At 40.1% G+C, this 18,386-nt stretch overlaps 1 protein-coding gene across 6 annotated transcripts in view; it reads left to right on the forward strand.

The window, feature by feature from the left end:
• sox6 (SRY-box transcription factor 6) overlaps positions 1 to 13,291 on the forward strand; it is a 122,375-nt gene extending 109,084 nt beyond the window's left edge. For 5 of the 6 annotated variants that reach the window (XM_058088518.2, XM_058088521.2, XM_058088520.2 and 2 more), the window contains 3 exons: positions 6,761 to 6,934; positions 8,025 to 8,241; positions 9,644 to 13,291. In XM_058088518.2, coding sequence (XP_057944501.2) covers positions 6,761 to 6,934; positions 8,025 to 8,241; positions 9,644 to 9,953 — 701 coding nt within the window. In that variant the 3' untranslated portion in view covers positions 9,954 to 13,291. The remainder of the gene's footprint in view (positions 1 to 6,760; positions 6,935 to 8,024; positions 8,242 to 9,643) is intronic. The other variant, XM_058088522.2, reaches the window with a different exon arrangement.
• The last annotated feature ends 5,095 nt before the right edge of the window (positions 13,292 to 18,386 follow it).

The raw sequence follows: 18,386 nt of genomic DNA on the forward strand, positions 1-18,386 counted from the left end.
GTGACAAAGCGTCATCTCTCTTTGTGACCCTGGCTTCATCACAGAAGCGAGGAGTACCCACGCTGCACTAGTGTTTGTCCGACATCAATATTTGTGGCTGTTGCCATGGTCCTTCAAAGCCAAGGCAAAGGGGAAAATGTTTCTGACTCATCTTTGATACCTCGCAGTGTCTCAAGACAGGAGGATAGCTATTTCTCAGGACAATGTAACACATCATCATCTTTTTGCAGCATCACAAATAAGACTCCTGTTAACATCAAGTCATTTTTAGCTGGTTTTACATTACTCATGTCCAGATACACATTCATTGTATGTCGAACCCATTCTCCTTGGACTGATCTTCTAGCACTCATTCCCCCGGCGAGAGTCTTCCTCTTGTAGTTATCTTGGAGTCAGAACTCAGAAAGAGGACACACCAGGGTAGTTGCGTCGTCGTTTTAATTCCTTTACGGGGCCAAGGGAAAGGCTCACGCCGGACGCCTCCCATCAGTGTTCCCAGTGGCCAATGGATTATAGGAGCAGGCAGAGGTCAAAAGCAGAAGAGAGGTCCTGTTCCCAGAGGGAGATGGCTAGGAGCCAAGAAAGTAGGCATAACTCAAAATACACCATCAACACTGTGAATACAGTATACAAGCAAAACACATACCATTGATTGATGGGGAGCAGCGTTTTATGATGTGAACCGCAAAGTGTTAACTGAACTCACAACATATTTACTCCTTGTTATAAGGTTCCCTGATATAATGTTCTTCTATCTAAATGCAGTTTTGTGCTCTCTTTAATTATTTGCAAGCCTATGATTAAGTTATTTTCTGGTCAAAAGTCATCCAAATGTGAGGGAGAAGGATGGTTACAGATTTTAGACTTCTAGCTTTTGTTGCAAGAGTAGTCATGGACTGAATTTGGATTTATCTAGAACACTTTTCCTTAGTAGTGGAGTTTGATGAGGTGGGAAAATTACACAGTCCACCTCCCAGTCGTTGCAGAGGGTGTGAAAGCCCCTCAGTGTGATCTCCAGAAAAGCGAGCAGCCGGCCACACTGAGCGGTCCCTGTGTGCCGCAGCAGACCTCTGTCATCACAACAGTTCACAGAAGGCTTTAAGTTGCTTAAGCTAATATTTGCAAAGCGTGTAGCAACAGCAAAGAGGAGGAGGAATGGAAAAGGCTAGGATACCCTTAATTTTACAAAGCCGCGAGCCACACGCCTGATCTCACCTCAAACGTATTAGGTCTTATAATAAAAAAAAATACTTCTGCACCTTTTGTTGATTTACTTGTGGCATCTTGGCGTCCAAGTGTGATGATATCGCTAGCTATAAGTCCTCACAGAATAGAAAGAAAGGCAAGAGTCCATATTAGTTTTCTTACTTTTGATATGGCTTGATTGTTTGAAGGGTTTTCTTGTTTTTCTTTCCTTCTGGATCGTGAGACTCAAGCTGTGTTTTTACTGCAGAGGAAGGAAGCTTAGACAGTGAGGCAGGGCCGTAATAATTAATTGCAACAACAGTAGACTGGCCTTAGACTTACTCCAAAAATATGAATATGTGTAGAGATGGCCACAATTTATAATTCAAACCTTTGTTGATTGAGTTAAAGTGACGCAACTGAGGTATAATGAAGTGCACTGGTTCAACTACACTCCTATCTTGCATGAACTATCCGCTGCACAGGCGGTTGACAACATTTATTGCACAGGTGTGACTTAGGCTGGCCACAATAAAAGGTCACTCCAAGATGTGAAGTTGTATTTTTTGGGTATTATCTCGGCAAAGTGTTCACTAACAAAGATTTAGACATTTGTAAACAATATTTCAGAAAAATGGGCCTTTTAAATATAATTCTTATGAGCTCATTTTGTTGTCATTATTATATTTGTCCAAACATATGATCCTTTAGTTGTAGCAGGCGTTAACATGAACAAGACATTGAATAAAGGGTGGTCTCATTATTTTCCCTAGAAAAAGATTATAAATAATACATTTTAAGTAATGTTTTTTTTATAAATAATAATTAACAAAAAAGTGAATGTTAATTCCCCTCTTAGTTTATCAAGGAAAAGTGGTCCATTCTGAAATAAGGATTCAAGCAGCTAATCTAATTGTTTGCATGTGTCAGAGACTGAGAATGCTTTATTGTGCAAAGCCGGATGTTGTGAAAGTAAAGACATGACATACATTCGTCAAGACAAAAGGACAAGCGACACGTTGATGCCTGTTGGCCGTGTGTTCCCACAAGTTTGCACGTGCTGGTGTAAGCACACACACTCACACAAACGCACACACTGCGCAAGGGAGACATTTTTAATGAAGAAGAAAAAAAGGGGGATTGACATGTTAAATGGGGTTTAGCTCTCTCGTAATTTGTGTCACTTTAATTAGCATGCTTCGAGCTCTGGCTCGAGCACCGTGCGCCCCAAATGTCATGTCTTGTTTGCACATGAGCATTAATCCAACCTGATCCTGCTCCGAGGGAGAGGCTCTATTGTCGCCTCCAGTCAGAGGTGGACAAATGAAGGTTTGTGTGATAGTGGCTTGTTCTCAGTCTTGCAACTCATTTTGAGTCAATTCATGGGCGGAATCAGCGGATAATGTTGAGATATGACCAGAATGATCCAAAATGAGCTTAAATTTGACTTCAATGAATGAGGACACATCCCTGCTGCATCCGTGCACTGGCAGCTTTCAAATAAATGAAAAGGCTGTCTCTTTCCACGCAGAGTTTGTGTGCCTAAAGGCAGCCTGAGGAGCAGAGTTTGTGAAGAGGTGGGGACAACTGGAGCACTGCTTCCCTCTGGCTGGGTACATGGTCAAGTCTGAGCCTGATTTTTTTTTTTTTTCCACTTTTCTCCGCTCACCACTTGTATTACCCTCCTCCTCCCCCTATAAACATAAAGCCATTTTCTCCTCTGTAATTCATGCTGTTCATCTGCAAGGTTTACAGGAGAGACAAATTAAAAAGGCACTGTAATATCCCTCTGTCGCACGTGAGCCACCGGCCTCATGAATCACAATAAATTCTATTAAGCAGCACTCCCTCTTTGTTATACCCCCCCTCCCCACCTCTCAAGTATCACCAGAGGGCTTGCCTGAGTCACTGCTAAACATCTGTGTTTATTTACACAGTCACACATCCAACTAACTGATTTCTAAATGTCCTGTCATGTGGAGACAAAATGTACTTTAACGGCAATATGCAAAGTGTCAGAGCGGTGTCATGACCTTCAAGTGAAAAGATCGAAAACAATATTGCAGCAAATTGCTTGTTCTGGATTGAAGGGATTTGATGAGACTGACTGGCTAATGCGCAGCTTGAATGTGATACACTCATATATTACCTGACTAGAGGGGAGGCGGAGGGCAGATTTATCTACATAGAAAGCAATACATGCTCTCATGTTTAAATAGCCATTCTTCAACATATTCACTGTGATGTGTTCAACCAATTTAGATACATTAAAGTCTCAAATACAATTTCCAAGACAAATATCACAGTGGCAAACACCCTGAACATTTACTTTGTGGGCAAAAAAAAAAAAACGTCATCATGTGTATTGTCATGTACAAATATTTCAGCAGTGTTTTCCGACCACTAAAGTTACCACTATGGACAATGAGGAGTGTGATGAAGACCATAGAATCGCAAATGCAACATAGTGATGAAATGACAATACATTTTTAATGTATTTAATTTACCACAAATACAGTGGAACCTCGGTTAAAAAGTATTTTTTGTTCATATTTGTGTTTGTCCCATTTCCTATGAGAAAAATTGCCTCAGTTTACAAACAATTCGGTTTGTCAAATCTTTTGGACGGATTAATAACAAAAACTGAGGTTCTACTGTTCTACTTTCATCATTTCCAAATTGGAGGTAGACTACAGAAACACAGTAATCTGAGTTAGGCCGATATGGTTAATATGACAAACCTTATTCCAATTTAAGACTGCCGAGTCAGACGTCATGGTTGTATATAAACAGACTGTGACGTTGTGTGAAGGTGGAGAAAAAAAAAATGCCTAATGTGGCTTCCCTCCAGTGGAGCAAGTCACATGTCTGCTATCCCGGTTAACTATGGATGTGGCACAAGCTGATGGAAGGCAGTTGTTTTGTTCCCCCCCATAAGAAGCTCACCTCTGCCCATATGCATGCGCACCAGTATATAAATTGCTGAATCAGTGTCAGTGATAGAGTAATGGCCCGGGAGGCATCGTAAATTACAGCGAGCGATCCCAGGGTGCAGACACTGGCTGTCTTGTCTGAGTGAGCGCTGCGCTCCTGAGCTAATGAATACCTTCATCTGGCCCCGGCAGTCAGCAGATTGCCCTGCGTTGATGGATACTGTCAGCCCTCCGCCACTCCACATTTCATTGCACAATAAACATGCTTGTCAAAAGCAAACAAAGTGAAATCAATTCATCCTGTACAGTGAGTGCATGCTAAATGAAATTAACGAACTGTGGGCTTCAGTGACAGCAGCGATAGTGTATTATTTCCGCCTGCAGCCTTCCAGAGGCTAAAGACGGATGAAATGCAACACTTGCTATTTTTGTATGTGCTGCAACGGTATGTGTGTAAGCAAATATCTTTTAGTTCACGTATAGGCAACCAAAGTAGGATCAGGATGTGGAAAAAGCCTGCATGCACATTAATGTGAATAAAAATCTGAAAATGACTATGGCCAAACAGTGCTGCAAAAAATGGCCAGATTTTCTATATTGTTTGATGTCGTGTTTTGGTGCTTTCAATGACAGTGATTGTGAGTGGCCGCAGCCATAACACAGTAAAAACTATAGCTTCTGTGCAGTGTCACAATATTTATTTTTTGCCTGCAGCCTCTGGGGATCATAAATGTTGCTCTTTACTGACTGTTAGAGCAAACATCTGGTGGAAATGGAAGCAGGGCCTTTTGTACTGTGAGAAACATGTTTGCAAGTGAACAGCAGAAACATTTTCTCATGAACCACGGGCACAACTCTTTTTCTGAATTAAAGACCCTCAAGCTGGTCATGATTCCAATGGAACTGTCTTCAGTGATTAGAGCTCCATTTGGATTTGGAAAGATTGTCTCTGCCGAGCTCACCAGTACTCATTAAGAATTAGATTTTGTTTATCATTTGAAATAATAATAGAAATCAAACCCCAGGTAATGTGTGCCAGGCTGCTCGTGGAATGGTCTAATGAGAAGGCTTCACATGTGGATGATGAAATATGCATGAGTCATCCCAAGCTTTCTTTTGCAGACTTGAGATCATTAAAGATGTATCGTAGCATATGGAAGGCTTTTTTTGTCTTATTTTTTCCAGCCTTGTTTATCAACATGTTTTTGTTTGTTGAAATATTCATAGTGCTTTTATTTAATTCTTTCACATCTTACTTATAAAAGGAAGCAAATGTGCATGCAAACAGAAATCATTATCAGTCTGATGTACAGTTTAATACGCCAAGAAACTCTGCTAGTATGTTGATAGTGAATGGCCTGATTGAGAAACCATCTCATCACAAATGTGTGAAGAACGCACTCTTTTTTCCAACTCGCCTTCTTTCCCAAACTGCCTCAACTTCTCAGTTTGTTATTTGTTTTGGCAAGCGTGAACATTTTATGGATGCCAAGCTGAAATGTAAGCAACTGATGAGAGACGTGTGACTATGTGCACACAAAACATGCAACTGTCCATTACAGTTTACACTTATCCTCTTTTTTGGAGGGGCGGGGTATGAAATGTCAAGTTATGTTAAGTGCATGGATTTTGGTAATTTTTTCGGGTATCACGTTTATATGGTTGCACTCCAAAATATTCGACCCTATTGTATTTATTTTCAAAACTTTCATCATATGACAGATTATCGTATTTGAGTTGGGCTTCTTGTGCTCAAGTTGTTGGGGGTGGACGTCAATTGTCAATCACACCATGAAGGGGACATTGATTGGCTGTCATTGTGTTTGGGTTTGTTTAGCATCCGCTGCCGCTGTAGTTGGGAGGGCAAGGTGAGGAGCAGTGAGTAGCAGAAAGAAAACAAGAGACATGAAAGCGAATGTGAGAGTTGTCAGTCTAATAAATGAGAAATTTGCAGTACGACACCATTTATAAATGACTTTATACATTTTTTGGTTATATATTGATATATTGAATAATTTCACAAAAATACCTCAAGGTGAGAGCTTTTGTCAGCACTTTTTAGGTGAGATTAAAACGATTAATCACACAAATTAATTACAGATCATAATTAATTAATCTTTGCATTGTTTTTTAATCTGTTGACAGTACGACTTATACTATTAAATATGCATTGATTTATACATATATATTTATACACCTTATATGATAAGAATCTGAACTTTATTAGTCCCATGATAGAAATTAAGGAATTTTTAAATATACAATGTACATGTGGTGTATATGACAATAATAACATCATAAAATCATGCATTTATGATAATAGAAGTAAAAGCATAATCTGTGCGTTCAAAATAAATAGTGATATATCTGTAAGTTAAAAAAAAGATACGATAAAAACATGAACAAGGGACTTGTAGAATGTGAAGGAATGAAGGCCTTGTCGTTTAAAGACTGTACTACTGAATAGTGACTGCCAATGCTCACAGGGTTAGCTTTCATATCGTAAACAAAGGAAAGTTTTAAGACAGCTCATCATGTGACCTCCCTTGGTATCTTCTTGTTCCTGCTTTGGCTCGTCCAGGGTCCATTAAGGTCAATGGGACTACTTAGTGAATCTCAACCATGTTATTGTTTCTCAACAGGAGGTGCTGGATCTACCGAGGCAAGAGTCTTCAGGGAATCAAGAGGAAGGAACAACAACGAGCCGCACATTAAAAGGCCGATGAACGCGTTCATGGTGTGGGCCAAAGACGAACGGAGGAAGATCCTCCAGGCCTTCCCTGACATGCATAACTCCAACATAAGCAAGATTTTAGGTACGTTTACATACCTTTCACCTTCACAATGTGTTTTCCGTTGTGAATGGGCTATTCCAAAGTGTCATCATACTGTGTGTAGAGGCAAAATCACCTGAGCACACATGATTTAGAGCCATGTGCCTAGCATAAGTGTTTATCATAAAAAATGACAGAGGCTAAACGTGTGTTGCCCAGTCCATACATCAGAGCTGTTAAAAAGTGCTACATTATGACAGTAGAGGCCCGGAAAGTCACACATATCAAGTCTCCTTTGCTTACTGTCTGACACCAAAGAATGTCTCTTGTCTCACTCAAGTGCTAAAGCTACTCAGCGCTTGCAAGACAGTGTGGAATGGAAAACTCTTTGAACCCTTGTCAACGGCAAATAACAGACGTCCACACAGACTACAGTGGAACCATAAAAGCTGGAACACAATACATTGCCAGTGGAACACGTAGTTTTCATTGGAAAGAGAAATCCCTTCCAGAGTCAAACTGTCACTATTATAAAACCTTTTCTTAAACTGTACAGTCAATACAATTTTAATATACTGTATGGTAACTGTCATGCAAGTGTAAAAAGAAGTTAACCACTGTTAATATCGACATTGAGTTACAGACGTTTTAATGAACAATTTTTTACACTGACTAACACTCACACGGTGGCCTAGTGGTTAGCGCGCAGACCTAACAGCTAGGAGACCATCTCTGTGTGGAGTTTGCATGTTCTCCCCGTGCATGCGTGGGTTTTCTCCGGGTACTCCGGTTTCCTCCCACATTCCAAAAACATGCTAGGTTAATTGCCGACTCCAAATTGTCCATAGGTATGAATGTGAGTGTGAATGGTTGTTTGTCTATATGTGCCCGGTGATTGGCTGGCGACCAGTCAAGGGTGTACCCCGCCTCTCGCCCGAAGACAGCTGGGATAGGCTCCAGCACCCTCCGCGACTGAATGAATGAATAACACTCACACAAATCTGAGCTTTTTTTCCTGTCACTCACACGCACACACACATTCCATTGGATTCTTTGTTGAATATGTTCTCTGTTGATTATAAATATGTCGCTCTCCACCTTTTAATGAGAGTCAATGGAATATGTTATGCAGGCTCCAGGTGGAAGTCCATGTCCAACCAGGACAAGCAGCCATACTACGAAGAGCAGGCCCGTCTGAGTAAGCTCCACTTAGAGAAGTACCCCAACTACAAGTACAAACCACGGCCGAAGAGGACCTGCATCATCGACGGGAAAAAGCTGCGCATTGGCGAGTATAAGCAGATGATGCGTTCACGGCGACAAGAGATGAGGCAGTTCTTCACTGTAGGGTAAGGCATGACCTCCAGCTAGATCGCAATATAGTAGTCCCTCACTACGTTATGGTTCAAAGTCCCTCACTCGCTTTAGCGCAATTAAAAAAAGTAAAATAAATTATCACTGTTTCGTGGTTGACTATAGTAAAAAAATATTGCAAGTCTGGGCTTCCCTACTGAGACTCCTGCCCCCGCGACCCAGACCCGGATAAGCAGAGAATGGATGGATAGAAATATTTAAAGACAAGTCATAATTTGTATTTTATTCATTAGGCATCAGTAATATTACATTGATAAGACATTTACACCTTACATTACAGTAGCTTAGCTTGCAGTCCAACATGACCGTGAAAAAAAGTTCTCCCTTTTTGTGTGAAAGTGGTACATTTTTGACTTCTTACTTTGTCCCCACACTGTATGAAACACTTTCTTAAGTTGACAAAAAAATTGGCGGCTAACTAGTTAACATGGTAACTCGCTATATGCTACATGAACGGTAGACATATCTCATATCCCTGCAGTGTTCCTGTAGCCTCAGCAAAAGCAATGTGGTGTTAAAAAAGCTAGCAGTATTGTTGGAGTTTACGTCTATCTATGGCAGACAAATGGGTTAAAGGTCATAAACAGGTTTTCTATGCTCTAACTATGAAAATTATCAAATAATTAATATTGAATTATAATTAATAATCTTCCCGTGCAGGCATGGTTTTCTCCGGGTACTCCGGTTTCCTCCCACATTCCAAAAACATGCTAGGTTAATTGGCGACTCCAAATTGTCCATAGGTATGAATGTGAGTGTGAATGGTTGTTTGTCTATATGTGCCCTGTGATTGGCTGGCCACCAGTCCAGGGTGTACCCTGCCTCTCGCCCAAAGACAGCTGGGATAGGCTCCAGCACCCCCGCGACCCTCGTGAGGATAAGCGGTAGAAAATGAATGAATGAATGAATGAATCCTACTTTGCGGAATGCACCCATCGCTGGAACCAATTACCCACAATAAACAAAGTTCGACTGTATAACAATAGCTGCACTTGACGATCTAACACTATCTCCCACAAGTATGTTATGCCTTAACCTCACCTCATGTGTGTGTTTAAATCAATGGCAGTGATTTAATCATTTCAGACAATAGCAGGCTGCAAATGGGCCATGAAGTGCAGACCTTATTATAGGATTTAAGCTGTAAGTAAGTATAGACTTAAACAAGCCTGCAGGCCACTTTAATTTACTGTGTGCGGTGTGCTGGAGAACTCTTCTCCAGGTGTTCCCATGTCAGTCAGCCTCTTAAGTGGCCTGAGCATCAATCATCCAGAGCGGAGCTGCCTATTGCTTTTGGGTTTCCAAACAACCCAAGCATTTCTCAACCACTCCAAATGGAAAAAAAATCAAATCTCAATGTCTTCCTTCTGTATGCAGGCAGCCACCACAGATTCCCATCACCACAAGCGCCAGTATGGTCTACCCAGGGGCCATCACCATGGCGACGACAACACCCTCACCCCAAATGACGTCAGAGTGCTCGAGCGCGTCGGTGAGTCCCGAGCCGTCCATTCCCGTCATCCAGAGCACCTACAACATGAAGCTGGAGGCCAACACCATGGCCAACAACAACAACGAGGCTGTCAACGGAGAGGACGACATGGACATGTACGAAGATTTCGAGGATGAGCCCAAATCAGACTATAGTAGTGAAAATGACACACACGAGCCAGTCAGCGCCAACTGAGGCCCCCCGACCCCAACCCCAACCCGGAGGTCCAATGGCATCCAGCCGACATACAGGAGGACGTGACACTGTCAAGACGACACCCCCAAGGTTTGAAAGCGCTCAAAAGAAGGACACAAACACGATACAAGCCAGCATGCACATGTGGCTTCAGCAACATCAATAAAAAAAAAGCTATCTGGTCTTAAATGTTTCTTCATGTGTGTGCTTGTGCTAAATACACTTTTTTGTTGTCATCATGGACATCTAAATAATGGCTGTGGCCTATAAACAAAAGACAGAACTTGAAATCGACATTATTTGACCATGTTTGTGAACAATTAGCTGATTTTGTTCCTCACTCAGGTATCGTGTGCCAGCCAACAGCTTGTGAATGTGTGTGATCACGGCGACTTTAGCAGAACAACAAGGTCACACCAAACAATTCCATTTGTCTCCATGATTTAGTGCAGCAGTGCCAAACAAGTTGTATTAAGAGAGATGATTGATACGCTCGATTCATTCGGTCGGTTCAGAAGGTGACAAGCTTCCCCATGCAGTCATCATCAAACCAAGTTACTCAAGTTCACTTGGGCTGAACCAGTACTGCAACATCACTAGTTCTACCACCATCTTGTTAATCTGAGTGATTGTAATCAGGCCAGAATGCTAAAGGGCCAAAAGGCCGCCAATCTGCAGGATTGGAAGAACGACGAAAGGCAGCTTTGGAGGCATTACAATCTCAAATTGATGTTGCACAATGTGTAGCGCCACAACCTTCTCTTAAACGCTTTAGCCCCCATTTGGACGGCAAGTTTAAAGTCTTAGCTCTTTTTTCCTCAATCTTAATTCTTTTTCGACATTGTAAATCTTGAATTGACACTAAGAAGTCTTAAAGCAGAGCACAGTCTTTTGGGGGCGGATGCAGTGAGATGATTACTGTCCTCGTCTTAAGATCGGCGGCAGGACATTTGTAGAACAGAAGACAAACATGGTCAAGTGCACTTATGCTTTTTTCCTCATTCTTATTGTGTTGTTTGTTGAGTGCACTTACCAACAAGCATTAGGAAAAAAAAGGTGACATGTGACCTCCTTGGCTTGATAAAGCTCCTCCATTTGAACACTCAGATCCTCTTTATAGGGCACAAGGTTTAAGTGCCCCCCCTTTCCCTCCCCGGCATGCCCTGCCCTGATCTGACCCCTGCCCAGAGTAACCTCAGAGCCACCCAGGGGGCGCCATCTGGGAACACCAGGAAGGGCCTAGAAACAATAAAAGTGAGGTGTGAGTCCCTCATTGTGTTCTCCATCAAAGTGCTGGAAAGTGAGGCCTCAACAGGGCTGCCCACCACGGCCCAGTCACCAGGCACTGGCGAGCAGATGGAACAAGTACATCAAGCTGTGGGGGATTATTAAAATGACTGACGACTGGCTATCATGTGAAATGCGCCATTATTAATGCATGACTTCAGCTATTCCCCCTCGCTTGCCCTTGAATCCGTCCATTTGAGACAAGAGCTCACCGAGGATCCCACTGGCTGCTCGCTGCTGGTCACCGCTAAGACTCACTGGTACACATTCATCACTTCTATTTATTTTATAGCCCTCAAAAATGAGGTACAACACACACTTTAAAGTGTCTCTCCTGACAAGTCAACATGTTTTTTCCTCCTGTTTGCTGACTGCTTTGTAACGTGATTGTAAATATGTTGATGACCATGCCTCACACACTGAGTGAAGGCTACTTACGGGAAAAAAAAAAAAAAGGACTCTTCACCCAACTGAAACTTGACTTGTGGCAGAAAAAAGACAAAATAATAATAATAAAAAAACACGAACTCACAAAGGAGACGCTGTTTCAGAAGTGTTTCAAGCACTGGATATAAATTGTCTGATTAATGTGAATCTGTTTGAGGAAAAAAAAAACAAAAAAAAAAACACACCATGCATTAACAAAATTCCCCAGATGGACTCAAGTGCGTTTGCACTCACAGTTGCCAGATTTGATGTAGTCTTTTTTTTTTGTCAACTTATTTTGTTTATTTATGCAAAGCTGTGTGATGGATGAACACTTCAGGGCTGCCTTGTATTTCGAATTGTCACTAAAACAACAAAAGGACAATCAGAGACAACTAGAATGCTTGAATTGGAGTTTGAAAATTCACCATCTGGTTTTTATTCTTAATATATAGGAAATCTATTTTATTTGAATGTTAAGCATAACTTATGTATGTGAGCTAATCTATTTTTTTTTCTGTCATTGTTTTATGTCATTTCAAAAAGCTGACAAGTCATTGTACCTCATGAAGATGCTGAATTTGGAATTAGAGCACTAATCCAATAATCCCAATGAGAATAAGGTGGTCACTAAAAACAAGAAGCACTTGACTTCCAATTATGACTTCAGTGTGTTTTCATGTTGCAAACAGCACTAATGCTCATCATAGCGTGATTGTTTTAAACATGCTTTTGAAAAGTGGGAATGTGCATATAATTTATTAGTGGCAAAAATCTTTTCTTGTCACATGATGTGCACAAGGAGCCCTCCCGAATGCTTTGAATGAACAACTAAGGACAACATTTCTATGCTGATTCACTGCTTTTTACTGTATTTTTTTTTCTTCTTCTTTTGCGATGACTATGATGGGAATGCTGTGTGTGTGTGTGTGTGTGTGTGTTAATTTAATCAGCACAATTCACTGACATGCTGGACTGATGATATACTAGCTGCTGTCGAGGAGGTACTTTTCTTTCTACAGTTGTTTGTGAAGCAACACTGTGTCAGGCTCTTCCATCATGAGAGCCCTTATTTTGACATTGTTGGCAGTCTACGTATAGAAATACAATTTTTTTTTTTTTTTTTTGGTTTCCCTGGCAGGTACCTAGGCCCCATGGCAAGTATTCTTCGGGTGTTATTAGAGAAAATACATAGTGTCTGTCGCTGCTTTAAAAAAGAACTTTATGTCTGAATATGTAAATAGTTTATCATAATATCTTGTACAGTCCAATGTAAAGTTTTTAATTCATCTTCATCATGTTGCCATCGTGTTCACATTCTTTATACATTACAAAAGACTGATTATTTGGTAGGTGATATTGCTCAAAAGAAAATACATGCCGTTTTGTTTTGTTTTTGTTTTTTTTTGGCTTGGCTTCCTAGTGTACACCAGCAGGTTTCCATGTGCAGTATTGATGTGAGGTAAACTTAAGGTGAATCATTTTACAGTGGTTGTGTGTGTGAGAGAGAGAGAGTGTGTGTGTGTGTGTGTGTAGAGTGCAATCTCCCAGGCTTTTGTAGTATTACTATATCAAGTTAGTAAAAAAAAAAGAAATAAATGATATATTTGGGTGCATCTAGGCATCATTGAAATGTGCATACTGTGTAAAAAAAATAATAAATTATCCCCGCAAGAATGAGTTCAGGCATCATATGGTGTAATATCATTTCTGTATGTCTCAGTGCATTGTAACAATCTTAACAGGGCTTAGTGGAAGAGCAGCCTGTTTATACTCATTTACCTCAACTATTTCCTCCTCCCTTTGTGTAAAAGCGAAAGAGCTTCTCACATCACTCCATCTTTTGTACTGCTGTTGACACTTACAAATTAAAAAGGCATTTTGTTTAAATACTCATTGTTGTCTTCCCTGGGTTTATTTCATAAGGTGCATGTGTGTCAGAGATATTGCTGCAATTAACCATTATTTTCTTGGTTGATTAATCTGATTAATCGTTTGATTAATTTAGTTATCGGTTTGGATGTAGGCGAATCAAATCAATACGAAACAAACATAACATCTGCAACATATCAGAAGAGAAAATCATGAATGAATTCATCATTGTTTTCTAAAGTCAAAGTTGATTTGTGTGAATATATCGTTTTGCCGAAAACACAAAGATAAAGAAGAAAATTGTAAAATATTCACACGAAAAGTCTTTATATTTTTAAATAAAAAAAGATTAATTGAATACTAAAAAAGTTGTAAATGAATTGAATCATCATTTAATTAAGTGTTGCAGCACTAATACTTATTATATACAGTTGCATTAAAATTATTCAACTTTCATTTACTTCAAATATATATAAAGTTGTACGAAAAACAAACACTTGAAATATTTATATATTTTATAAATATTTTAATATTGAAAGTTTTGCTAATAAATGTAATTTACATGTTTATGCTTAATTTTATTCTTAATTTAGGCAAAAAGTTGTTTCAAGATGCATATTTCTGGCTTGTAATTGGCTGTATTCACCTACAAAACAGCATGATTTATTAAATAATATATTTGTGGAAATACTGTGATAAACTGAAAGGAAAGTGAAATTCAAACCACAAAGTGGCGAGGGACAATTATATTCACATTTCAGGGTAACCACTGGACAGGCATCTACTATTATTATCTAATGTAATATTATTTATATAAATAATATAAATATATTTATATAATATAAATAATATTATTTATATTATTATTGATTCAGATAATTGTAAGCAAACAAGGAGAAATGATGGATGGATGACAAAAGGACTACAAAAACACATTATATAGGATATTTTTTGTACAAGTGTGTATGACCAAATATTATAGTCAATGACTAGACAAAATAAAAACATTAGAGAAAAAATGGGGCATCCAAAACAGTATTATCAAGAATGGTACTAATAAAGCAGACCGCATCAATATTTCACAGATGGAAATGCCAAAAGTTATGACATATTCTCCAATGAGATATTTGAACGGTTCAGTAACTACTTTGTAAATATTGGACCAAACCAAACCTGGAAGAAAGAATCCCAAATTTTTTGTCAGAGGTGGAAGCGTATGAAACGATAGACTCCAAATTGTCCATAGGTATGAATGTGAGTGTGAATGGTTGTTTGTCTATATGTGCCCTGTGATTGGCTGGCGACCAGTCCAGGGTGTACCCCGCCTCTCGCCCGAAGACAGCTGGGATAAAAAGCGGTAAAAAATGAATGAATGAATGAATGAACTAGAATCCCAATTCAATATAAAGGAAAAAATAAAAAGGATGAGATTGCAACCCCGCTGATGTAAGTCAGTGATTTGTCATTTCAGACAGGTACCTGTATATACTTTAAGTTGCAAAAATGTATAAATATGAATGAATTACCCACAGACAGCACTAATTAAAATAACAGAGGAAATTACCAATGTTATAGACCAAAGTGCAAACGCAAAGTGCGCAGTATTTATGGATTTAAAAAAAGGCTTTTGATACAATCAAAATAACAATATCCACATTTTATTTTCAGTTAACAAACTAAAAAGTTATCGAATCAGAGGGTTGTTTTGAAGACTTTTAGCAAACTGGAAGTAATATGTTTAGCTAGGCGAATATATGTAAGTCTGCAATATTAAATATGTCATGCGGTGTCCCCCAGGGTTCAATACTGGGACCAAAACTGTTCACCCTGTATATTATTAATGACGTGTGTAAAGTTACCAAAAACATAAAGCTAATATTATTTGCAGATGCTGGAACTACTTTCTTCAGCACCTTCAGGAACTTCATGTCAAAAATCCGAACTATTCCTTTAAATAGAAAGGAGCAACAACTTGTGTTTACCCAACGGCTGATTTCTGTGCACATGACCTTGAGAGAAGGAAGTGTGTATGAGAGAGAAAGACAGAGGTCAACTTGAGAATTGTGTGTCCATCATTCCTGGCTGGCCCTCACCTCCCTCTTGCTCTTTACCAACCAATCTAAGACAATCTGCCTTTCAAGCCAATAAATGTTGTACAAGTGCTTGTGTATCTACACAAACAGCTTCATTTGTCTAACAGTATTGTACTGAAAGTCAGTGTGTGTCACCACCGACATTGCTCTGTTTAACGTCTCAGCAGCAGATTGTTCTCAGCAACATAAATCTAAACATAATTTTCCAAGCCTGCATGTAAACTAACTAATGCCAAAAGGAAAAAGGCTTGGTTGTTTATGCATTTGTCTTCACATTAATGTAAGAGCTGTGTATTAAAAAAAACTGCTGAGCAGAAGATATTCAAATAGGAAACATGGGATACGTCTTAATCTATTGCTTTTTATTGTTGATATTTTCTACTGTTGAATGCAAGTACAAGTAAATGAAACACACGTCATAGACAACAACAATGGAACCGACACTCTTGGTCCATGCAGTTTTCAAAAAGAGAATAGATTCAAGTCATCTGGGAGGTCATTTTCAGATTTTAGGTTAGCGTCTGAGGGGTGGAGGGTCCAGTAATGGGTCTAGAGCTGGAACAAGTCCTTAAGGTTGGTTGTGGAGTGCTTTATGGATACGTTAAGGGATAGGGAGCCACTGGAGATTCTGAAGAACAGTGGTGACCGAAGGTGAGAGGGTGGAGCTGTCAAAGGAGAGATGGATGGATGTCATCGCCGTACCCTAGTGATCACACTGACTCCGTCGTGGCAGTAATCTTGGTCCAATCCGTGTTGCCACAAAGTACCACTCAAACAGAAACCGGTAGGCACTGTGGGGAGCGTTTGCTTTGGCTGTGAAAACTACACGTGTGAGAGCAGATGTTCACGTGATAACTAGTCTTAATAACAAGAAGCTAATGTAAACAAAGCCATATTTGCCTGAACAACCGTAGATTTCTGTTGTTTTTTTTTTTTTTGGTTGGGTAACAGTGGAACCTGAGACCATGGTGATATACAGTGCATCCGGAAAGTATTCACAGCGCTTCACTTTTTCTACATTTTGTCATGTTACAGCCTCATTCCAAACTGAATAAAAATTCTAAATTCAAAATTCAAAATTCTACACAAAATACTCCATTATGACAATGTGAAAAAAGTTTTTTTTGACATGTTTTGAATTTATTAAAAATAGAAAACAAAAAAATCACATTTACATAAGTATTCACAGCCTTTGCCATGAAGCTCAAAATTGAGCTCAGGTGCATCTTTTTTCCACTGATCATCCTTGAGATCTTTCTACAGCTTAATTGGAGTCCACCTGCAGTAAATTCAGTTGATTGGACATGATTTGGAAATATAATAACTGTCTATATAAGGTCCCACAGTTGACTGTGCATGTCAGAGCACAAACACCAAGCATGAAGTCAAAAGAACTGTCTGTAGACCTGCGAGACAGGATTGTCTTGAGGCACAAATCTGGGGAAGGATACAGAAACATTTCTGCTGCTTTGAAGGTCCCAATGAGCACAGTGGCCTCCATTATTCGTAAATGGAAGACGTTTGGAACCACCAGGACTCTTCCTAGAGCTGGCCGGCCTTCTAAACTGAGCGATCAGGGAAGAAGGGCCTTAGTCAGGGAGGTGACCAAGGCCCCGATGGTCACTCTGTCAGAGCTCCAGCGTTCCTCTGTGGAGAGAGGATAGCCTTCCAGAAGGACAACCATCTCTGCAGCAATCCACCAATCAGGCCTGTATGGTAGAGTGGCCAGACGAAAGCCACTCCTTAGTAAAAGGAACATGGCAGCCCGTCTGGAATTTGCAAAAAAGCACCTGAATGATTCTCAAACCATGAGAAACAAAATTCTCTGGTCTGATGAGACAAAGATTGAACTCTTTGGTGTGAATGCCAGGCGCCATGTTTGGAGGAAACCAGGCACTGCTCATCACCAGGCCAATACCATCCCTACAGTGAAGCATGGTGGTGGCAGCATCATGCTGTGGGGATGTTTTTCAGCAGCAGGAACTGGCAGACTAGTCAGGATAGAAGGAAAATGAATGCAGCAATATATAGAGATATCCTGGATGAAAACCTGCCACATTGTCATAATGGAGTATTTTGTGTAGAATTTTGAGGTAAGAGATTAATTTAATTCAGTTTGGAATGAGGCTGTAACATGACAAAATGTAGAAAAAGTGAAGCGCTGTGAATACTTTCCGGATGCACTGTATAATCTGGCCAAGGCGGAGGAGGTAGAGGTTAAGAAAAGAGGACCAAGCACCGAACCTTGAGGGATGCCTTCGGTGCTGGGGACAGTTGAGGAGGAGCACTTATTGAAAAACTGTTTCCGATCTGGCTGCATGGTGGATGAGTGGAGACCCGAGTTCGATTCCACCCTCGGCCATCTCTGTGTGGAGTTTGCATGTTCTCCCCGTGGGTTTTCCGGTTTCCTCCCACATTCCAAAAACATGCTAGGTTAATTGGCGACTCCAAATTGTCCATAGGTATGAATGTGAGTGTGAATGGTTGTTTGTCTATATGTGCTATGATTGGCTGGTGACCAATCCAGGGTGTACCCCACCTCTTGCCCGAAGAGAGCTGGGATAGGCTCCAGCACCCCCCGTGACCCTCGTGAGGAAAAGCGGTAGAAAATGAAAGAATGAAACAGAATTTTTCAAAAATAAAACCACAATTTTGTTTCTTTACTTTATTTGCCTTTTATTTAACCTACAAATGTGTCAGATCATTTTGTATATGGTCAGTTTGACTGCAAGCATTATATTTGGTCAAAGAGTAA

Source organism: Doryrhamphus excisus, linkage group LG13, assembly GCF_037039965.1.
Source record: "Doryrhamphus excisus strain RoL-2023G ecotype Guam linkage group LG13, RoL_Dexc_Guam_v1.1, whole genome shotgun sequence".
Taxonomy (NCBI): Eukaryota; Metazoa; Chordata; class Actinopteri; order Syngnathiformes; family Syngnathidae; genus Doryrhamphus; species Doryrhamphus excisus.